Source organism: Vulpes vulpes, chromosome 13 (genome assembly GCF_048418805.1).
Source record: "Vulpes vulpes isolate BD-2025 chromosome 13, VulVul3, whole genome shotgun sequence".
Taxonomy (NCBI): domain Eukaryota; kingdom Metazoa; phylum Chordata; class Mammalia; order Carnivora; family Canidae; genus Vulpes; species Vulpes vulpes.
The window spans coordinates 38,214,942-38,239,057 of NC_132792.1; the positions used below are offsets into that span (position 1 = coordinate 38,214,942).

The 24,116-nt window shown below is 46.6% G+C and overlaps 1 protein-coding gene and 1 long non-coding RNA gene across 18 annotated transcripts in view; one reads left to right on the top strand and one right to left on the bottom strand.

Annotated features, from left to right (window-relative positions):
* CPQ (carboxypeptidase Q) overlaps nucleotides 1-24,116 on the bottom strand; it is a 398,486-nt gene that overhangs the window by 253,296 nt on the left and 121,074 nt on the right. For all 16 annotated transcript variants that reach the window (XR_011996567.1, XM_072734258.1, XM_072734256.1 and 13 more), the window contains one exon: nucleotides 19,491-19,698. Coding sequence is in view for 15 of the 16 variants with exons in the window: in XM_072734258.1 (XP_072590359.1) it covers nucleotides 19,491-19,698 (208 nt within the window). In the remaining variant the exon portion in view is untranslated. The remainder of the gene's footprint in view (nucleotides 1-19,490; nucleotides 19,699-24,116) is intronic.
* Nucleotides 3,951-8,900, top strand: LOC140595161 (uncharacterized). 2 transcript variants are annotated; one of them, XR_011996568.1, is made up of 4 exons: nucleotides 3,951-4,142; nucleotides 4,234-4,374; nucleotides 6,025-6,166; nucleotides 6,962-8,900. It is a non-coding gene; the product is annotated as an uncharacterized lncRNA (long non-coding RNA). The 2 variants fall into 2 exon arrangements; XR_011996569.1 differs by lacking the exon at nucleotides 6,962-8,900 and adding an exon at nucleotides 6,532-6,622.

Here is a 24,116-nt window from a genome sequence, read left to right on the forward strand (position 1 = left end):
TTTCTTATATTAAGAACATAAATTATATATGCAACACTTCTACTGGGCCTTCAATCTCCCCACCTTGTTTCTTAAAAAAGATGTGAGCTTTCTGCATGATTCAATGTTGTACTTGTGAATTTCCACCATTGTGGGCAGGGCAATCTAGCTCTGTGGCACATTTTAGTTTTCTTGTCTTTTCCCTCAATGTCAGAATGTCCTCTATCATTCCTACGTCTGCTAATCTGATATGTCCTCAAAACTCAGAAATCTAGTGGTGCCTGGGTGGCTCAGTCAGTTGAGCATCTGACTCTTGATTTCAGCTCAGGTTATGATCTCAGGGTCATGAGATCAAGTCCCTGTCTGGCTCTGTGCGCAGTGAGGAGTCTACTTAGGATTCTCTCCCTCCGTTCCTCCCTCCATTTGTGCTTGTTCTTTCTCTCTCTCTCAAATCAGTAAATCATTGAAAAAAATCATAAATAGGACACTTGGGTGGCTCATTTGGTTAAGCATCTGCCTTCTGCTCAGGCCATGATCTCAGGGTTCTGGGATGAAGCCCCACATCAGGCTCCCTGCTTAGCGAGAAGTCTGCTTCTCCCTCGCCCTCTGTCCCTCCCCCTTGTTCAAGCTCTGTCTCCAACTCTCTCTGTCTCAAATAAATTGATAAAGTCTTTTTTAAAAAACCTCTTTCAAAAATCAGAAATCTAAATTTGTTAAAAATAATGTGCTAAGAATAGCCAACACAATATTGAAGACGAACTAAGTTGAAGGACTAACACTATCCAACCTTAAGGCATCCTATAAAGCTACAATAATCAAAACAGTATGGGGGCCTCTGGGTGGCTCAATGGTTGAGCATCTGCCTTTGGCTCAGGGTGTGACCCCGGGGTCTTGGGATCGAGTCCCACACTGGGCTCCCCGCAGGGAGCCTACTTTTCCCTCTGCCTGTGTCTCTGCCTCTCTCTGTTTCTCATGAATAAATAAATAAAATATTAAAAAATAAAGTAAATAAGACACTATGGTATTGATGAAAGCATAGACAAATAGACCTAATGGAACAGAATAGAAACCCAGAAATAGATGCACATACATATAGTCATCTGATCTTTGACAAAGGAGCAAAGGCAATACGATAGAGCATAGACAGTCTCTTCAACTTCTCCACATGCAAAAAAATGAATCTAGACACAGACCTTACACCCTTCACAAAAATTAACCCAAAATGGATCATAGAACTAAATGTTTATGTTCATAGACATGAAATTCCTAGAAGATAACAGTTAGAAAACTTAAATGACCTTGGGTATGGCAATGTCTTTTTATCTACAATACCCAAGATACAATCCATGATGGGATTGATAAATCTGACTTTGTTAAAATAAAAAACTCCTCTTCTACAAAAGACAGTATCAAGGAAATTAGAAGACAAGACACAGACTGGGAGAAAAAGACACATCTGATGAAGAATATTTAATCGTAAATTTAAAAAGAACTGTTAAAACTCAACAATAAGAAAACAGTTTGATTTAAAACTGAGCCAAAGGGGTACCTGGGTGGCTCAGTCTGACTCTTGATCTCAGCTCAGGTCTTGATCTCAGGGTGGTGAGTTCAAGTCCTGCATTGGGCTCCACACTGGACATGGAGGCATGGAGCCTACTTAAAAATTTTTAAATAAATAAATAAAGCCAATATCTTCCCCTCACCTCCTCCTTTCCCCAAAAAGAAAGAAAAAAATTAAAAAAAAAATAAAATGAGCCAAAAACCTTAACGGACACCTCACCAAAGAGTACATCCAGATAGCAAATAAACACATGAAAAGATGCCACACATCACATGTCATCAGGGAAATGGAAATGGAAACAACAGTGAGATACCTTTAAACATAAATATTAGAACGGCCAAAATCTAAGACACTGATAACACCAAATGCTGGTAGGATACAGGGCAACAGACACTCCATCCGTTGTTGGTGGGAATGCGAACTGGCCGGCCACTCTGAAAGGCAGTTTGGCAGCTAACCACGTACGACCCAGTAATGGTGCTCCTTGGTCTTTACCCAAAAGAGCTGAAACTTATGTCCACGTAAAAACCTGCACACGGAGGTTTACAGCAGCTTCCTTCATAATTGCTGAACCTTGGAAATGATCAAGATGTGCTTCAGCAGGTGAACAGATGCACCGTGGCATCCGGACAGTGGGATACTATTCAGGGCTAAAAAGAAATGAGCTATCAAGCTACGAAAAGACACGGGGACGCCTTAAATGTCGATTAACAAGTGAATGGAGCCAATCTGAAAAGGCTACACGCTGTGTGGTTCCAAGTCTATGACACTCTAGAAGAGACAAAATAGGGAGACAATAAAAAGATCAGGAGTTGCCAGGGCTAGGGGCAGAGGAAGAGGAGTTCGCAAAGCAGAGTAGTTTCGGCAGTGGAGATACTCAGAACGATGCTGGAAGGGTGGACACCCGCCGCTGTAGGTTGGTCCAAACCCGCACAATGCACACCACCAAGAGTGAGCCTACGGTCAACTCGGGGAAAAACTTCACCATTCTGGTGAGTGACGTGGATGATGGGGGAAGCTGCACGTGTATGCAGGCGGTGGGTACCTGGGAAATCTCCGCACCTCCCTTTCTGTCTTGTTGTAAATGTACAATTGCTCTAAAAAAAATAAGTCTTTAATAATAATAATAAAAACAATAGGGATGCCTGGGGGGCTCAATCAGTTAAATGTCTGCCTTCTGCTCAGGTCATGATCCCGGGGTCCTGGGGTCGATCCTGCTCCCTGCTCAGTGGGGCATCTGCTTCTCCCTCTCCCTCTGCCCCTCCTCATGGCGTATTCTTTCTTTCTCAAATAAATAAATAAATAAAATCTTTAAAAAATGTAACAGTAGGGCAGCCAGGGTGGCTCAGGGATTGAGCATCTGCCTTCAGCTCAGGGCGTGACGCTGGGGTCCCGGGATCGAGTCCCACATCGGGCTCCCTGCATGGAGCCTGCTTCTCCCTCTGCCTGTGTCTCTCTCTCTGTCTCATGAATAAATAAGTAAATAAACATGTAACAGTAATAATAATATGCTAAAGTTCCAAAAGCTCTTGGTGGGAAAAGTTCTTTCCTTGCCACATGGGGGTTGTGACAGCTAAGATGGAGCTGCTCAGGGGCTTTTCCTCGGATTTCTACCTGAAGTCGTCTATAAAATTTCAGCTGTCAGATAGCTATGGCATCGTCAGCAACTGGTTTTACCCCAACGACGGGCTTCCTAAGGCGCAGCACGCGTAGCATTTAGCACAAAACTAAATAAATAAATGATTCAAAATCAAAATAGATTCTTTAAATAATAAAAAAGTAAAAGTATGTGTCGTCTAGACTACTTAGCACTTCATTTTGTCCACTCACAACAGGCCTTTTCTGTGAATATGCTTCACCACTGAATGAGCAACAACGTCTAAGCTCCCAAAATATGCAAATTCAGAGCCAAAGCTCACAGGCTGGAAAAATAAATGTTCTGATGTGAACCAAATATTGACCAGAAAAAAAACAAAAACAAAAACAACCTCCCCCCGCCCCCCCAAAAAAAACCCACCCTTAGGCCCAGCACTAAAAACATCTGCTTTGTTTGTGTACCCAAACCATGGACTTGTAGGACTCTTTCAGAAGGACACAGGGCAAGGCCGAGGGAAGGAATTTCACTGCAAACATAAGCAAACAGAGAATGTCACAGGAATTACCAGCGTTCAGGGGAGAAATCCTGTCTGTGTCTATAAAGGCTGATCTCTCTCTTCCTGTTCCCAGGCAATGTTGAGAATATAATGATTCACAGATTGGAGCCTGCCACAGTGCCCCGGCCTTGAATTTTGGAATGTTTTACATGGCCCCCCCACCCCCCCCAAAAAAATCTCACGTGACATTTATGAGCACAGGTTCCCTTGCAGGCAGGATATCAAACTGTGGCAAAGGGGGGATGGGGAGAGTTTGAGGACACTTCTGTTCATATCTCGGCAAGAATCACCAAACGGGAGCCACAGTTGGGGACTGTCATTTATTTATTTATCTATTTTATTTTATTTTTTTGCAGCTTAGGGAACAGACCTGTTTATTAAATAACCAGCGGGGCTCAAAATTGAGGCTACTTTGCAAACAGTTCTGGGAAGCGCCCGTGATGATAAATGTGAGTAACAGTAAGCAAGCACCGGCTATTCTTTTGGGGGGGGGTGCAGGCATCTCATGCTGAGTCACGATCATTTATTTCTCTTCCCCAGGGACTTCTAGGACCACTTCATTTGTATGTCCAGGTTCCCCTCTGGGTCAACCACGAGCAAGTAAGAATAGGAACGAGAGAGAGAGGCCACGTGGAACGTGAGCGGGGCGCCTGATAAGGGTTTCTCCAGCCGTGCCATCTGGTGTGTCCTGGCACTTGTCATCCCAATTGCTGTTCTCTCCAACAGATTCAGCCTCCCCCAGACAGTTCAGCCTAAATGAGCTCATACTGTCTATCTGACACCTGTCAAAGGAAGAGTGAGAGGTTTCCCCCAGCCCTGTGCAGAAGGCAAGGAGGAGGCAAACAAGACGTGGGGAGCGGGGAGCAGGAGCTGGGGAGAGGCAGGGAGATGGCTGCGCGCAGAGCAAAAGCAGCTCTTTGCTGGAGGCAGGTGCACCTGTAGGTTCACCTATGGATCTCATGCCACAAGGCGGGGAAAGGAGGACAAAGGGGCGCTTCCCATGCCATCGTGTTTGCTGGGAGAAATGGGACCAAACACATAAAGTATGAAAATAGTACAAAGTGCCTCCACGCTCACCTTGTGTCCTTTTTTTGGGGGGGAGGGGAGGGAGTCCTGCTTATTTTGTGTGGTGCTTTGTTTGGGTTTTAGTTGAGAAAGGAGGAAACAGCAGCAGAGCGACCTGATGTGCTTCTGAGAGCACGACCAGTGACCAGTGATGCTCTTTTCCCATCCCGGCCAGGGCAGGATTCCCTAACAGGCGAAGGCAAGCGGAGGGGCGATTTCATAAACTCAGTCCTGATTTTGAGGTCTGCATACCCGCAGCTCGTCTTCCTCCTGGGGCTTGGGGCGCTGCCAAGGCGGGCCAGGCCAGTGATGCTGATGGATTGGAGCTGCGGCGGGCAAAGCTGGAAGGGAAGCTCTCGCCAACCCTGCCCGGTCGTGGCCTGCGCCCTCCGCGGTGCCAGGAAACAGGGGATCGAGGCAGACGCTGCTGTTTGCCACCAGCACCCGCTGAAGGACGAGGAGGAGGGGAGACAAGGGGGGAGGTGGGACGCAGGGAGCCTCACAGAAGCACAAGCAGGACCTTTCACAGCCACCTTCCCGGGCACAGCGCCCGACTGCGACTGTGGAGGCCTGTCTGCGTGGCCGCTATGGGCCCTAGGACGTTTGGGTGGTTTCCCGCCTTTCCTGCTCCCAGCCCGGTCCTCAACGGGGCACACTGGTCTCTCTTACAACCTTGGGTAACATGAGCTTACAGAATCCTTATCTATGTATTTTTTCCCTTTATTTCCCATTCAATTATACCAAAACTATTAGTCTTTAAATTGCAAAACAGATAAGCTAAAAAAAAAAAAAAAGAAAGAAAAAGAAAAAAGCAAGCCCTTTTTCAAAATTTCCTCTGATACAATCTTGATCAAGTTACTCAATTATAAAATGTGCGTAAAGCTCCCGGCCTCCCAGGACCCTTGTTAAGGCTCCACTGAGATGACAGACGTGCATTTGCAGCTTAAAAGCAGCTGAAGACGCATCAGCTCTCTTCTCTTCCTCTCTCTGAATTGAGAGAGTCTTAGGATTTAGAGTAGAAAACCCACATCAGTGGTGGGCACTTTATGAGCATATGTCCGTAAACTTTAGTTTTCTTGGGGAAATCATTCCAATTAAGATAAAGATCAGCCCGCCGTCAGCAGGCCTCCATGGGGCTTTATGGGCACGAGAGTTCCCCGCACGAGACACTCGGGGGGACACCGCGTGGCGCTAGGGGTGCAGCTGGCCCTAAGCACCGTGAGCGTGAGCCGTGGGGGCCTATTTCACAGCTTCTTTCCTTAGCAGGAGAAGGGATGACATTTTGTGGGCCTCGCCTCCCCGGAGATTAGAAACCAAGCCCCAGAGGAGGCCGGCAGCTGAGGAATAGGCTCTTCCCCGCTGAGGAGAGGGAGGCCCAAGGCCCGTGGAAAGCCTCCATCCTCACAAGGTGGGTCTCCATCCCGTGTGGGATGTTCATGGGGCACTTGGCCTAAAGTCCTATCAAGAGGAGCAAAGCAGCACTATTAGGGGGCATTTCAGAAGCACGCAGGGTATGTGCTAACTCTCAAGAACCTCAGCCGCAGTCGGTGGGAGGAGGAACCCCACGAAGCTGAAAGCAGTGTTCTGGGCCCGGGAGGCCGCTGTGGTCGAGAGCGCTCAGCCGCCCAGGTCCCCAGAGGCAGCCGTGGGATCAGGGCCTGAACCATGTGCGTCCCCGTTCTGACCTCGGCGCCACAGCCCCCGTCTGCGCGGTGCAGGGGTGAGCAGGTGTTCTCTAGGGGCTCACCCACTTCTCACATATTTGAAATCTAGATTCTGAAAGGAAAAGGAAGTAGAAACAGGAAGAAGATGCCTAGGAGAATTCCAAGAGCGAGACCACTCAAAACTGCAAAGTTGGGGACACACGTAGGGTGAGGAGGGGGAGGAGGGGGAGGGGAAGGAGGAGGAGAGGGAGGAGAGTGGGAGGAGGGGGAGGAGGAGTGGGAGGAGGAGGAGAGGGACGAGGAGGAGGGTGTTAACCTCATTTGCAGAAGCCTAGCACTGGTGTCCGCCCTGGACGGGTGTCCAGGCTCCTACCCATCTGCCTTCCTTCCTGCCACACTTCTCCCCGCTCTGACGAGGCTGTGATGGATACAGGTGTGCTGAGGATCCGGCCAAGAGCGAGTCCGTGTGGGGCTGCTTTAGTTGGGCTTTGGGGGATGTACTTATGCAACCAAGAGTTGTCATTTCCATCCTTCAACAGCTCCGGGACTCCTGGCGTCACAGACAACGGAGCAGGGCCAGAGACCATCCTGTGCTCAGCACATACCCTGCGACACCTGCGGGGGATCCGGATGCCACCACGAGGGAAAACCTTCCAATGACCAACCACAGAACTGCAGACGAGTGACCCTGTTCCCATCTACGCTTAGAAAGGAAGTTCTTTCCTGGGAAGAGCACATTACGTGGTTTGGGGTATACCATGAACACTTCTCATTTTATATTCTGTCTTTCCTTTTTCGGGGAAGTCATGGGCCGCGGAATGTAACAGAGTTTCCGTGTCTGCAGGGGGCACACCTCCAGCCCAACCACACAAGGGGTGGTGCGCTCAGGTATGAAGGCCCGTGCTTTATGTGCATCAGCAGGTCTCGCGGCAGCAGAGATGACATATTTGTCCTAATCGAGTGCGTCAATAGCAGATAAAATACATATACAAAAACTGTGATTTCAAAAAAAAAAAAAAAACAAACGTGATTTCTTGAGAGAAAGACATGTATTTTTTTTAATAATTTTTTATTGGTGTTCAATTTCTCAACATATAGAATAACACCCAGTGCTCATGTATTTTTTCCATGATGAACAGCTGCTGAGGTAATTCGGGAATACTGATAGCGGAGAGTCAGTCACCTCGAGAAAAGATTGACGCTTCTTATCGACTTGACACAAAATACTGACAAACATAAAAATTATGGAAAGTTATAATGTCCCACTGGAGAGGAAATAGACAGTGAACTCGTTCAAATGTCGTCAGTTCATTGTCCCTACACAAGAAAGGGTATAATGTCCTGAAATCCTACTGCTCGTTCGCGGCACAGACTTAACAGCACTCTTCCAAAATTTAACAGTCCTAAACGTGTATATGGAATGACCAATAAAAGGCTGTAAACCTGAAATAAACTTTCCCAAACTACCAATAATAAAAACTACATTTCTATTCACCACCCTGGAGGAAAGACTGAATTCTCTTTTGCTTCTCTCTCAGGAAAATAAAGCACAAAAGCATTGTCATATAAAAAGGAATCAAAGTGTAGGCAAGCAGAGAGGGAAGAAAAAAAGAATACAGAAGCTTGACAGGTAGCGATTTAAGGAAAGCATTAGGATATTTTTCTGAATTTTGTAATGTTTGTATTATTTAGCAGCCTTTCTTAAATTTGTGATTTGTTATGATTTTCGTTATTCTAAGTAAATGTCGGTTTTATATCTAAACTTCTATTCGTACTTGTGTATTCTGATTCTTAGAGAGGCCCCCAAATAATAGAAGAGTCTAGTCCTATAAAACGTGGGTTCTCCCCTGACCCAAAATATGAAATACACCTAATAAACGCTTCTTGAATGAATAAAGTAAATGCTGATTGATTGAATAAAATTGGAAAATGTCAGAAATCAAATTCTTTCCCTAAGACGCCAAATAGGTAATTTATGGAGCAGCAACCCAGGTGGGAACCAAGAGTCGTTCAGCTTTTAAACTATCACTGTTGAGGGCAGCTCGGGGGGCTCCGCGGGTTAGCGCCTGCAGTCGGCCCAGGCCGTGACCCCGGGTCCCAGGATCGAGTCCTGCCTTGGGCTCCCTGCATGGAGCCTGCTTCTCCCTCTGCCTGGGTCTCTCATGAATGAATAAATAAAATATTTAAAAATAAATAAATAAATAAACTATCACCGTTGACCTGCTGCCAAGGCTGCCCTTGCACAACCACCGATGACGTGGGCGACGCGGAATTGGTGCATAGTTGACAGCTTTCTGTCCTCCACCTCAGAAATCAGGTGACCTCCTCCCAAAGAAACCTCTGTGCAGGCCTCTGCAAATCCACACGAGACTCATTTCTCCTGGAAAGGGCTCTTCGAAAACACACTTCTCAACATTAGCTCTGCAGGGAGGGCCAAAAAAAAAAAAAAAAAAAAAAAAAAAAAAAAAAACGGGTGGGGGACCCAGAGAAAATCAGAAGTAATTGCCGAATTTAAGATTTTTGCTCATTTATTTTAACAATTAACAGCAGTGATGTCTGGAGCGAAGGATCTTCATTTGCATATACACTGGAAATGGTAAACTCTAAAAATAACCTTGGGAATTATTGCTCCAAAGCTCATGCTGCTAATGAGAAAGTTCAGAGGAAACGGTATTGATGACACCCGGATAATTAGTTGGCTTAATCCGAGGTAGTTTGGGTTCCCTTGGATATAAAAGGTGAGTTCCTGCCAAAGCTTCGAACACTCAAGCGGAGTGTCAAGTCCTTTCACTTGTGTTAAGCACTTCGAAATCGTCCAATTGTCAATGCTTTGTCAAAAAGAAGAATGACGGAAATGAATTCTAACACACGTGGTCTTAGAGAAAACCCCATGAAGTGATACCGGAAACAATAAGAGGGGGAAAGGGGAAAAGGGGAAAGCCCGTCCTCGCAACACAGGCCAGTTGGTAACCGAGGGGCATCCGTGAATCAGAAAGACATCTGCCACCTGCAAGGTGATGCGGACTCGGGCAGGAGCCCCTGACCTACACTGGACTGTCCTCCGCTGGAATATTATCCGGGGCTGGAGGTTCAGGAAGACCCCAGCCCCCCCCCCCCCCCCCCCCACCACGGTGAGTGCAGGCTCTCCCGCAGGTGAGGAAATCCCGGCTGGCTCTCACACGCAGGCCCACTAGTAAGGGCTGCTGGCACTGCACTCCCTAAGGGGCCTGCACCCTCTGCTCCCTAAGGGGCCTGCACCCCATTCCCTAAGGGGCCTGCACCTTCTGCTCCCTAAGGGGCCTGCACCCCGCTCCCTAAGGGGCCTGCACCCTGCTCCCTAAGGTGCTGACATCATGCACTCCTTAAGAGGCCTGCACCCCATGCTCCCTAAGGGGCCTACACCCTGCTCCCTAAGGGGCCTACCCTCTGCTCCCTAAGGGGCCTGCACCCCGCTCCCTGAGGTGCTGACATCATGCACTCCCTAAGAGGCCTGCACCCTGCTCCCTAAAGGGCCTGCACCCTGCTCCCTAAGGGGCCTGTACCCCGTGCTCCCTAAGGGGCCTGCACCCCACTCCCTAAGGTGCTGACATCACGCCAGAGTGGGGCCGGAAGACCAGGAGCCGGCCAGAGGTGCAGGGCCGGGCCGGGTGGGCACAGGAGCCACAATCAGGATGGGGCCCGGGCCACGCCCTGGGGCGCTGAGCTCAGCGGCACCCATCACACGACCTGCTCAGCCATCACAGCCTGGCGGCAACTGCCCAATAGCCACAGCAGGAGTCGGGCTGCAGTTGTCAGCGCCGGGGGCTCCCACGTGTGAGGTCAGAGCCCACGGCCACACATGCCTTCTCCCTGTGCTGCAGGCAGGAGCAGGCCCCAGCCGGCCCACCCACCCCACGCGGCCGCCCTGCGCTGGCCCCCGTCCAGGACGCTGAGCAAGGCTGCTTGGGTGGGACAGGGACTGCAGAGGCGTCCTGGGTTTTCGGGAGAGAAGAGCGTGCGTGAGCACGAGTGTGCACAAGCACCTGCCACCCAGAGGCTCCCTGAGGCTGCTCGGGGCCTTTGGGTTCACAGCCGACGCCAGTGTCGAGGCCACCACGCGGTCGTGATCCTAAAACCCGAGTTCAGAAGGCGCGGACTTCCTTTTACCAGAGGAGGAGGCGACGTCTCCACACAGGTTTAGGTCCTGGCACACACAGCGGCTGGAACAGACGCGACCTCATGGGCACCAGCGGATGCGGGACAGCCGGTCCCAGGGGGCCGACAGGCGGCGCAGCCCAGCGGCCGCACCCCCCACCGGGTAGCCCATGCCTGGGACGCTCTTCCAGAACCGCACCGCCCTGGCTGTCACCCTGGACGCTGGAGAGTTTGTCCCCACGGACCCCGCACCGCCCTGGCCACCGGAGGATCCGTCTCTGCAAGTAGCAATTTAAAAGGTCAGTGACCCCCTCAGCAGCAGCGCACCACCCGCACCATGGGAAACGGGGACACCTCGAATTCCCAAATGGGGAACTGGCTGGTCCCTGCTCCCCGCCCAGCCTGGGAACACCAAGACAAAGACGCAGATGGTGTGGCCCCAGGACAGCGTCGGGTCCAGAGGCAGAGCCAGACCGCGAGCACGCCACCGATGGCAACGGGCCAGCTCAGCAGGGGGAGGCAAGGGGAGGCCTGGCCGGGCTGCAGGGCTGGGCAGGACACCAGGACACCGGGGTTTGTCCTCCTCCCTCCTCCCTGCCCTCCTCTGTCTGGGCACCAAGCACTTCCAGCCTCCCCTTGGCTGCAGACCTGCAGCCCTTCCTGGGGGCAAAACCGCGGTCTGGCCGCGACTCAGCAGCACCTCAACCACCGTGTGGCTCAGAACGTCCCCAAACAGCAGGAGGAAGGTCCGATCACCTCCCCGCTCGGCAGAGGAGGCTGAGGCCCACAGCTCCCACGGGTCTGGCCAGGGTCGCACACCTGGCAAGGGTGAACCGGGGTTCCGGACGTTGGGGTGGGGTCCTCAGCTGACTCTGTCCCTGGGGGGACATGTGCCTACCACGCCCCCGAGGCGATGGTGAGCATTCAGGGACTAAAGAGCACTGGGGAATTTCCAACAAAGGCCTTCTAGAAGGAATCTGCCTTTCAAAATCCGAGAGACGGGAAAGGAAAGGATGATGAAAGACAAAAAAAAAAAAAAAAAAAAAGCCGCGTTCAGCGTGGGTCCCCCGTGGCCTGCCCCTCGGGAACCTTCCCGGTGGCCCCCACCTGCGTGCATGGCGCGAGCTGGCTCTCGGCGGGAGGGCCGTGCATCCGCGTACGCCTCAGCATGAACCGAGGCAGGAAGGGCCTGACCCGGGAGGCTGGCCCAGGCCCAGCTGCATGGTGTCCAGTCGTGGTGGTACCTTCCCCATTTGTGATCACCAGCAGCCGCCTATGCCCCCCAAATTGCAACGATATTTCAAGACCATTTAAATCAAGCTTGATCACTAATTAGGCTAAGATCAGCCAAAGCACCAACCAGGGGGACATCAAAAACCCAAGAGGGTCTACGGAGTCATTAAGGGTCTCCCATTAAGGAAGCAGCAGGAGGTGCAGGCAGGGCAGGGAGGACACAAGCTTTTTTTTTTCCACTTTCTGGGAATAAACGGCTTCAAAATTCATCCAAAACAGACCTCTTAAGACATTTCCCCTCTGCTCTGAATGTTTTAAGCCGGCCCTCTGCTGACAAAAGTGCTCCAGTTAAACCTCATCAGGAGGCTTTCTTAAGATGAAGAATGTTTTATAAATTGTAATGGCTTTAATCAGGGCCCTCTCTGAAGCTATTTAGCTCTGCTGCAGCCCAACCAGCGCCTCGATTACGCCGATTACGCCGCAGTTCATCGGCTCTGTATTAATTAAGCATCATTACAGGGATTGATTCATAGACTTTTTCACAGCTCGCGCACCAGATGGTAGACCAGGCTCCCTCTCTGATGCTCCGTAAACATCACCTGGGTTCACTCGTCTCTCCCTGCAGCTGAATGTTTAATCAGATCCTAGTTGTCCTCCAACCGGATCGCTGCTCTTCCTCGTCCTCTTGGCTCTTCGCGATTAACAGGGATCGGGGGAGGCCAAGAGATCCGAAGGGTAAGCCAGGGGGATTCACCGAGCCAGTTGTCACTGCCTCCCTGCATTCTTACCTGGGGCACTGGTGCAATTTTCACAGCCACGGGGACGGGACCCTTTTGCTTCCTTAGCTGGTTAAAACTTACAGTCTGTGCTCAATTATCTGGGGGCAACAGAGAAAATAACTACGGAAAAAGAAATAAGTGTGTATTTGGCAATGGGAGTACAGCAGACAACTTGGCCTCAGTGGACTTATTCTGAATTGCATGTCACTTGGGCAACACAGAGATTACCTGGCATCCTCGAGCCCGCGTGTCGGGAAGGCAGGAGGAGGCGTCCCGAGGTTACTGCACTGCTGGGGATCCAGCCGATAATTTTATTTTTATTTATTTATTTATTTTTAAATACTTTATTTATTTATTCATGATAGACATAGAGAGAGAGGCAGAGACCCAGGCAGAGGGAGAAGCAGGCTCCATGCTGGGAGCCTGACGCGGGACTCGATCCCGGGACTCCAGGATCGCGCCCTGGACCAAAGGCAGGCGCTAAACCGCTGAGCCCCCCAGGGATCCCCCAGCCGAGAGTTTTAAATCGCCTCGAGTTACTCCAAAAGTAGATAATAGAGAGATGGAAATGCTTACCTGTTTTTTCTTACAAGATAGGAACACCAGGCTAATGGAACGCCTCACAGTTGCCTCAAAGGCAAGACGTCTGAAAACCAAGCGGCCCGTGTTGCCTGCAATCAGCTCCTCTCCTGACCCCTGACAGTTTTCCTTATTCTCCAGTCACCAAGCAGGGTAGAGACAAATCTGGAAACTTCAACAGACTAAAGGAGACACGTGCCATCAACTAAATGGACTCGGAGACTTCCGCAAGCTGCCGGCCTGCCGTATGGAACACACTGGACGTTGCCCAATCTGGTTTTGCTCTAAAAAACCACAAACAGCTATTTATTTGTACGTGAATCTCATGATTTTTAAGTACTGGGCTGACCTGAACACAGATGCATCCATGGCTTCTGATCCTTGTCTGACTGCACGCTCGGCCATCCCTCTGTCCCCTGTCAAACAGGGCCAGGCTCCGTCCCATCACTCTCCTGTGCGAGCTCTCTGCTGTCTCTTGTTCTCCATTGCCTCCATCCCGTCGAGGCCCTCATTTCCCATGCCTCAGGATCAGCTGGGGAGCTGGGGGGCGAGTTAAGCCAGAAGCCCCACACCCAAGCTTTTCGACTTTAAGGAGTCTCAGGTGGGGCCTAACCATTTGCACAGCAACAAGCTCCCAGGTGAGGCTGACGATGACCTTCCAGAGACCATCTTTACGGAAACGTTGCTCTAAAACATCGCCCCGCCCCCCAACTCCACCACAATGATTCCCCATTTCCTCCAAATAAACCTTAAAACTCCCCAGCCCGTCCTCTGGATCCTCTTCCATTTGCCCCAAAACTGCATTTCCCTGATATCCTATGACACTTTCTGGCTCCGGCCATACCGGTCTCCCCGTGTTACCCAAGCGCCTCACGCACTCCCCCCTTGATCACGTGCAGCTTGTCTTTAGACCTCCCTTGTCTTGTTCAAGTTCAACGTTTTGTTGTGTATACCCCAAATCTGCGTCCTCTACATAGCCAGCACTCATCAGATTTCTGCTCTTTTAGTCTCCAAAGCGCTGGCTCTTCAGGTCACTTGGTATAATCCAAAGTGCACGGAATTTAGAACCAGAGACTCTAATCATGAATCCCAGTTCTTTTCGTTAGCTGAGTGACTTGATTATTTAACCATTCTAAACCTGTTTCTTTTTCAGTAAAAGAGATAACAATTATCTGCCTCCCCTGGGTTGCATAAAGAATTTTGAAACAAACTATTTATGCCTTCAGAGATGTCAGTACAAAATAGCTGCTACATAAATGTTCACTTCATTCCTTTCCCCGTCACTCATTTTGCACTAAATATAAAAGAGATTACATGAGCCATTTATATTTTAAGCTTATCCTCCTCTCTTCAGAATATTTCTGAGGGACAAAAAAAAATGACTAATTCATTTTAATAACCCCACTGCTCAGCAACTTCTGAGCGCTGGTAAGCTCTCAATAAATATTTACTAAAAAGCTAATTAATTTGAGAAATAACATGAGACAAATGGTTCCTCTGCAGAGCCTAAATTAATAATTACATTTATCCTTAAAATATCCTCCTATGACAAAGGCAAAGGTATTTTACATACAGAAAGCCTAAAACAGATCTAATGAGAGTCCCAGTTGATATTTAACGGTGAACAAAAGAAAAGTCATTATAAAAGCATCAATAAAGAGCACTTCTCTTTGAAGTAAATTTGAGCACCAGGATACTAATACTGGCAACATACAGAAATAACAACAATGAACCTGGAGATATTGAAGGCAACAAGTAATGGGCATTTTACAGATGTTTCTTTTTTTTATTTTTTATTGGTGTTCAATTTGCCAACATATAGAATATCACCCAGTGCTCATCAGATGTTTCACAAAGACACTGGTCAGAGGACCCCGTGACTATTGTGCTTCCACAATGGCTGACAAATAGCATTGACTGCACTGACGAGTGTCCAGTCAAGCTGGTAAAACACATTTTCTGCCCTTTAGGGGATTTTCTAATCTTGAGGCCAAGCAGAAACCAGTCACAACTTATATCCTGTTCTCTCGTGTTGCTGATCTCTATGCCACCCTTCAAAGGAAGATGGATTCACCCCTCCCAGGGAACTAAGGGCAAAACGTCTGTCGGAGAGAAGGGAGCTGTTTTATCCAATTAGCGATTCATAACATGATGCATCGTTCACAAATGTTGTGGCATTAGAAGGCTATAACCCGGCATATTGGGCACTTGGATATTTCCCTTGAATACAGAGCAAAGTGCCCTAAGAATTCAAGTTGCTTTGAACTTACTATACTGAGGCTCCATACTTTGGCCTGAGAGCACTTAGAATCTGGTCACCTGGTTTCTCATGAAAGCCCTTCCACGACTGACTGTACAGTTTCAAACAAGTTCATTAAAACAAAACAAAACAAAACAAACAAACAAAAAAACAAGTTCATTTCTTCAGCAGAACATTCCTGAGTTACTATTACGTGACAAACATACTGGATGATGAGGATATAGAGGTTTTATACGTGTGTGTGCGTGCGCGCGCATACACATATTTTTTTTCATGTTTTTTTCTGGAACTTCGAGTGGAGGCAGGTTGGACTGGACCGTTTACCTTTCACAGAGGGCATAAAGGGAGACCAAATTTCCTAGCCTTCCTATAACTTCCTATAACTTCATTCTGGCCGAACCATGAGTAGAAGTGAGATATGCCAGGTCTAAACCGGGCCATGAGAAACCTCCTGTGTGATTATCAGCTCTCCCTGTCTTCTTATATCCCAGCCGGATGCAAAAGATCCTGCAGAGGACTCAGATCTTAGAGGTGATGGCGTCACAAGATGCCAAGCAGAAGAAGAGCCACTGCTGGACACCCTCTTGGAACCATTTTGTGGGCAGTAAATCAACTCCCATTGTGTTACGTGACTGACATTTGAAGTTGCGACGACAGTGAGTGCACCCCACCAAAGCATGAACCGCAACTGCCTCCAAGACGTTCTGATACAGAGTATGCATAGGATGGTGTGGAAATGCCAGAAAGAGGTGGCTCGCCTGGGCTGGAGCTGCATACCAGGGAGGGCTCCCCAGAAAAAGAAACACTAAGATGAATCCTGAAGGACAGAATGAGACAGCGAGGAAGAGGATAGGAGGCGGCAAGCGGGAAAGCATAGGCAACGTCATGAAGCCTTGAGGAAATGTGGTCTGTCGGGAAAGTGTTAGTGACTCCTGACTACTAGAATGTGGAGTGATGTTGGGAAATGGGGCTACTCCATGAGGATTTCTTGAAATGAGTAATAGAGACCAGAACCTAGGAGACATGGTCGTGCCAGAAATGATGGGTAAGAGAAGAGAAAAAAAACTACTCAAGAACCATCTTAGAAGACAGAAGAGATGTCACTCTCTTCCCTGTGGCGAGAAATGCAGGAGAAAGAGGTAAAAAGAGGAGCTGAGTTTTGAAGAAAATTGAAGTGGGTATAGCTATGGAACATCCAAAAGACACACCGAGAGGTGTTGGGATGTATGGGCCTAGGGCTCAGGCAGTGCTATGGGAAGGAGAGGTGGGTTTGGAAGGCGTCACCCAGAGATGGTGGCTGAAGCCACAAGCATGATGGGACTGTTCAGGTAGAAAGTTCAGGGTGAGAAGCCAAGGAAATGGAAAAGGAAGAGGGAAAGGGTGAGAGTGAGAAAGAGAAAGAGGCAAGGAGAAAGAAGTCGTAGAAGCCAAAGAGCAGAGATATTTAGGAAGCAGTCAACAGCGACAAATGCTGCAGAGAGGTGAGGTGAGAAGGTGGCCTGAGAAGGGTCCATTCTATTTGACAACCAGGGCTGCTCTTCGTGACCTTAACGAGTTCCATGTCAATACTGGCAAGAGGCAGATTAAAGTGGTCTGAAATAAGTGAAATGAGTCAATCAGAGAAGGACAAACATTGTATGTTCTCATTCATTTGGGGAAAATAAATAATAGTGAAAGGGAATAAAGGGGAAAGGAGAAAAAATAAGTGGGAAATATCAGAAAGGGAGACAGAACATGGAAGACTCCTAACTCTGGGAAACAAACTAGGGGTGGTGGAAGGGGAGGAGGGCAGGGGGTCAGGGTGATTAGGAGGCGGGCACTTGACGGGATGAGCACTGGGTGTTATTCTGTATGTTGGCAAATTGAACACCAATAAAAAATAAATTTATTATTAAAATAAACAAATAAAATGGTCTGCAGAGCGAAAGACGGATGAAGAATTAGAGATGGGAATATAAAATACTCCTGAAGGAAAATTAGTCCAATTAGCTAGAAGTGGACAAATGGACAGAGTTTGTTTCATTTTGGTTAAATATTTAGGATGTAAGACTTAAGCATGTTCATATGCTCAATTCTCTGAACTTTTATTTCCGCATCTATAAAATGGGGATAAAAAGTGCCCCTTCTGCTTTGTCCACTAAGTTGTCAGAGCAAGTAGGATGACACACGTGAAAGATTTTACAGTACTCCGTAAAGGGCAATGTTATTATGTATTTATAAATGTCAAAAATACAAAGTTATAAAAGTCAAGGGTCCAGTGCAATATGGTTAGCTATAAAATCAATGAAAAATTATCAGTCTAGATCTACACATATGAAGAAAAAGAAAAATGCCTTTTTAATATACACTGTAAGCCGCTGACCCCAAATATTAGAGGCTAACAATAGACGTCTACATCTATGCCGGGCAGAATTTTTCTGGGGCTCCTAGATTATAGCCTTGCTTTCCAGATGTCTTCATTACACCAGAAAAAAAAAGTCAATTAACCCTGATAGATTGCAGTATTCTAAGTCGTTTGGGAGTTTATTAGTCTTATGAGTAGTACTTCTTAAATAAATAATTTTGGCAATCACCCAATTTCATGAAGCAACAGGCTAGCTCCTAATTTAGATCTCATGACCAGTGAAATCATAGTGAATGGCCACAGCCTACTGAGTGTGTCATTCTAAGCGGTGATTGAGGTATTCTGGGAAGTAAGCTAGCCATTGTAGGACTTCCCTCTTGGGAAGATTAACCGTCCAAGAGAATACAGTCCAATGATTATTTCACTAGTCACCGAACCTTTAGTCTCTACAAAGAACATTATTTTTAGCACTATGACATCAGTGGAACTAGTTTCTCTCTTACACAACTTTTAAAAGTGGTTTTAATATGTCCCATCTTCCTCCTTGGGAAAATATCTTATCCCCATAAAGGAAAAATATCTCTGTCCTTTTTTTGTCTGTGCTTTGGGACAATTCTCTTCTGACTTGGTTTCCTATTTGCTGATGCCCCCTCAGTTATATTATTTTCAAGGGTACAGGGTGCTAATTAAGGTCAAGCAGCTGTGTCTCCAGCTCCAAACAAAAACTGGGTAGAATAAATAAACTTTCCTTCACAACAGATACTAGTCTGATCTTGAAACCCAAATAAACCCTATTTTCAATTGTTTCTGCATGCTTTCTTTTCTATCTTTGGGAGACCAGGCTACTACACTAAGACGGTGCTTCTTTTATCCCTGTTTATATCCCTCAAATATTTCACCCTTCATGTGGGACACTAGGCCAACTGTCTACAGGTCAAGTTTTAGAACTTCTGTCCACTGCAATCCTGAATTTTGTCCTAAGACTGAGGGTCAGCAAAGCACTTTACAATTACCTCAATCAGAACTACAAAGAAAAAAACAAAACTTCTGTTGCCCTTAAATACCACCAAACACTTATATTGACCTTTGCAGAAAATCAAGTATCTTCCATAAGTTCATCTCATTTAGTCTTACAGTAACAACGTAAATTTATAATTCTTCATCGGGTTCACAGATGAGAATGCCAAGACCCAAAGAGTTTAAGAACATTCTTCCCAAGGCCACATACTTGTTTGGTGGCAAAACCTGGTCTATACCCAAGATCCTCTGCTTCCTCCTCTCTTTCCTCTTCCTCCTTTCTTTCTTCCTCCTTTCTCTTCCTCTGGTGTCTCTACACCACAGACAACTCCCATCAAGTTACTCACTTTATTTTTATTTCACTTTTCTAGCAACAATGGGAAAAGGTATGGCTCCATCTGAAGTCCTTAGGAATCTTTGATGAAACACAGATGTGAATTTAGTTCTCCCTCCAATGAAAATACAGAACATATTGGTTATACAAGGAATGTTATGGGGTCATCGTGGATGGAGAAAGCTTTTTAAACGAATGTACAAATAATGCCTGGAATCCCAAAAAGGCCAAAGAAGATGTTACAAACAAATGACCAAATCTGGAATGGGAAAAATCCCGTAAACAATCAGTATTTTCATTTGACTGGTTTGTTTTTATTTCACATGGGCTTCTCTTTCACGGACAATTCTGGCTTTTTAAAGAATTTCAAATGAACACCATGACCAACCTGTAGATGGAGAAGGAAGCCACTGATCGGATCAGGGACGCCAAAGCCCCCACCTTGGCAGCTTCCACTGCCCCCTGGACCCGGTACTGCACAGTCGTCGAGTAGTTGACATAAGGTTGATTATAAACAACAATCTTCCCTCTTGCTTCTGGGGCCCTTCTCTGCAGTTCCTCGAAAGAGGTCACCACCAGAACTTCTGCTGTAATGCCTAGAAATAAGTCATACAGGATTAACTTATGGCTTCCGACCAGCCAGGTTGAATCGACACACTAAAGGTCATACGTGCTTCATCTGCTACACCCAACGAACTGGCTTGAGGAGGTCAAAGTTTGAGAGTGATTTGCTGTGGGACAAGGGCTGCAAACGTTAGCCAGTTTCCCAAGAGAGAGAAAAGGCATTCAAAATAATATGACATATGACTCAGAAGGTTTTTCAATTCACTTGACCAGCTGGTACTAAATTACAAATTACTTAAAAAGATAGCTTTTTATCCCTTCTTTCCCACCCTAAGAAGTCATGATTTTCACAGAATGACACTAATTATTTATAAAGAATATGCATTTCAGAAAGCTCCCATTGGGACCAATGAAACACATATTTATCTCTTTATAAAGCTGTTTTGATATGTTGTTAAACAAGCTTCATGGACATCACGTAAAGAATGGCAGTGCATGGCCAAAGTTCGAAGAAGCCAAGAATCTTCAAAAATCCAACTTTTGACAAATAGTTAATGTGGTGTCTCTATACCACAGACAACTCCCATCAAGTTACTCACTTTATTTTTATTTCACTTTTCTAGCAACAATGGGAAAAGGTTCGGTAGAACGATAGTTCTACCAAAAACTACGGGAAGTCAGCTTGCTTGTTTTCTTTCCTCCTTTACACAAAACACTCCTAAAGAATATGAAGACTTCCCATGCTTCTCGATTTATAGTACTTGTTCATCACCAAAACACATCACTATTCTTCAGATAAAACTTTTGAAGACACTGTGTAATTGTCCTACAATCCTGTTGTCTCACTTAGAAGAGACGTGTCATCTCTCCTCGTCCAAGACTTGCCCAGATCTTCCTGATTAGGGAACAGAGTTTCACAGCCTCCAAGAAGTCACTCAAACTGCCAGACCACTGAGCATCCAATTTGGTGGAGCAATCTGAGTGACGAGGAGAAGACATTCGGCAACAAAGCCCAGATGCAGTGACTAAATAAAACTATAAAAAGAAAGTAGCCGGCACCTACTATTTTGTGGCTTTAGCCATGCAGTCATGAAATATGTCAGTTAAAAGCTGAAGTATCAACATGTATTTGGCATACTTCCTTAATCTTGCAAAATAGAGAACTAGGTTTTTCTGGAAGGTTAACAGATGTCATTAAAATATTAACTGTTACTTGGAAAATCCTTTTAAAATGCACTGCAGGTAGGAGAGAATTCTTGCTTTCATTATAGGCCCCATTATAATGGACCCTTTGAGCTGGCTCCATTCCTACTTCTGGTTCCCATATCTGGACTCAATTTGTACTTTTACTTTAAAGCGACTGACTACAGATCTATAAGCATGTCTCCACCAACATTCAGAGCTCAGAATGTCATTTATAACTTAAAAAAAAAAGAAAAAAGCAATGTGCCATTATAAAAAGTAAGGATGCCGCTCGCTTTTCCACGTGATAAATAAATAGTGTAAACATATAAATAAGAGTCCAGCGAGACAGACTTTGAGATTCATAACTTTCTGAAACCTGGAATTACCTTTACGTTTGACTAGTGTTATTGTTGGCGTAATACAAGAACTTTGTTGATGGTTTTCAGTTGTTCATAATGAAGAACAGATTCAGTGGTCCACCCAAGGGCTGTCCCTGCAATGGGGTAATTTTGGCATCTGGATTGGAGCCACTAGAAATGAAGCCGAATTTCTATAAACTTTCATAGGCCACTGCAGAATTAAAGTCATAGGAGGGTGATACTTCACTACAGTCTACACTCCAAGTTCTGTTAACAAATGAGAGTGTGATGGCGTCTGGAAGAGCCAAAACGCAACCTAGACACCACAGTTGCCGATGCAGATCCCCAGTAGAGGCTATAGGTCAAAACCTAGGACTGCAAACAAGGAAGAATAGTTCAAATTAATTGGTTTCCTGTAAGCTTACGGTCATCTCTGACTCCTCTCTCCTTCAGCCCCCACATCTAATTGATCCTCAAATACTGATAATTTTACGCTTAAACATTGATTGAACTCAGGTCCTCTGCTCCACCCCATTACAGTCTCACATCAGGCCTTGTGTGTGGGTCTGGACTGAGGGCCTGCTGTAACCCCATCCCCTTCCACCCACGCACCACCACTGCTACCCCAGACTCCACCCCGGCTCCCCCAAACTTTACCTCCATGGAGCTGCCTGAACCACTGAACTGCTGGGAAGACTGATCAGCCTACGTCACCACCCCTTGCCCTGCCCCTCCCCTGCTCTGCTGAAAACCATCACTTCAACATACCATTCAAAGCCAGTCTCTCTCTATAAACACAATCTCCCTTTTCTTCTAAATTCCATCAATCATAAGCTTAACAGGTCCCGCTCTCAGCATGCGGTTCACTCCCTTGGCATCTTTGTTCACGCTACGGTACATCACGTCTGGTTGATCTCATTCTCCCAACTCCATCTTTTGAGTCTGTTTATCCTCCAGGATGCCATGTAAGACTCTCTTTTTCAAGGAGCATTCCCTGGCTTCTGATCTCCTGTCTCATTTCCCTCCTTGCCACCCCCAGGGAAGGCTGGCTTATGAACCATCTTGGCTGGTCTTTCAGCATATCCTGGGCCTATCTGGTCCCTGCACAACTGAAACTCTTCCTGTTTATGGCTCCCTCCACTACATAAACTGTGATCTCAGGGATTGGAGCTATGTGCATTTTTTACTTGCATCTCCTGGGCCTAACAGTGCTGGCGTAGGTGCAGGCAGTTGGTCAATGAACACTCCTGGAATAGCATTGCTCCAAGTATGGTACCACTGACTGGCCTAAAGCATTTCCATAAAAGTGCAATCTTACCTTTAAAGTTTGATAGCACTTCGCCCATAATAACTCAGCAGTCTGATTCTCTTACCAGCCAGAGCACAGTTGCATTACAATAACCAAGCAAAAAAGGCCTTGGGGCAGTCAGAATAGGAATATAAATTCTAAGTCCGAAAACTCAAGGACTTGAACACAAGAAAGCTCTTCTGCTCTCTGGTAGAGCCTCCTTACCCTTACTTCACACAAAATTCTAAATGTACTATTTAAACCTATAAACCATGAGAGACAACAAACCAAAAGGAAGAGATAAGGTTGGAGCTGATAGCACCACGAAAAACAATGTCAGAGAGATGAGTATGTAAAATACCAAATGCCGACGGAACTTTCTGCAGCACTGGACTGGAGATGTGCTGTATTTGTGCTACCACAGCGGCCATTAGACACATATGGCTATTGAGCACTTAAAATGTGACTGATGTGACTAAGAAACTGAATTTTTAATGTCATTTATTTTAATTTGAACAGCCATGTGTGTGCAGTAGCGACTCTGTAGAACTCACAACCGCTGCAGGCTCAGCCGGTATGTAGCCAACAGCGGAAAGCACCTCCGCTGGCCCTGAGGACGTGGTTTCATGACAGCAGTAACAGATGTGACAGGCACGGTGATGACCTCCAGCAGCAGTCACAGACCAACTGGGCTGAATTCAGTATCCATCTTCTAGGAAGGCAGGGTATGTAGAAAAAGCATTTATGGAAGGCTTTTGTTCAAATTGAATAAAATAAAACGAGGCCACCTGAAGACTTAAGTCTGCTATGTTGGTCTGCGTTCTGACAAAGGAACCACTCGTGTTCTTGTACAAATCGGCAGGCTCCCATTCTTTCTGTGCTCTCAGTTCTCAAAGGTGGTACCTGAAACCTCCCGGAACACAAAACCAGTGTCCTGGCCCCACTCCGGCCTTCTCTGACCTCCCTATTTATGACGCACCCTGCTCCCCGCTCCTACCCCTCTTACCTTGCTTCACCTTTCACAGGATCTGTCAGCCTCCAGCTGTCCCTACTAGGATCACGTAAGCTTCACGGGCAGGTATAATATTTTTTATCTGTTTTATTCATTAATGTTACCAAAGTGCTTGAAATGCTGCCTGACACACATTATATGAAATTCACACACACACACACACACACACACATTCATAATCACAAGTACATGTACACACTCATATAGTGAATGATGGAAAAGAAACCAAAAAGCGGGAAAAAAATGAAAGTATAATATGCTCCATTTCCTGATCATTCTCCAAAAATGTATACTTTCAAGGAACTTGTGTATTTCTGTAGGTCAGAATAATTGACAATGATAATAATAATAATAATAGCCATATTTGGGTATCTATTGTTTATGCTGATGGCCAGAGAGATTGCAAAGTAGTCATTAGGAGGATACTGATGTCCAGGGACATACATTTACAAAACTACTACACGTTGAAGCTGAGATTTGAATCCAAGGATCGTGCTCCTCCTATTAACTACACTGCTATCTTCTTTCATAAATGTAAAATAGGAAGGCTTAGGATTTTCATTTTGAGACGAATAAAGAGGAAAAGTAAATAGGTATGTAAGTCTG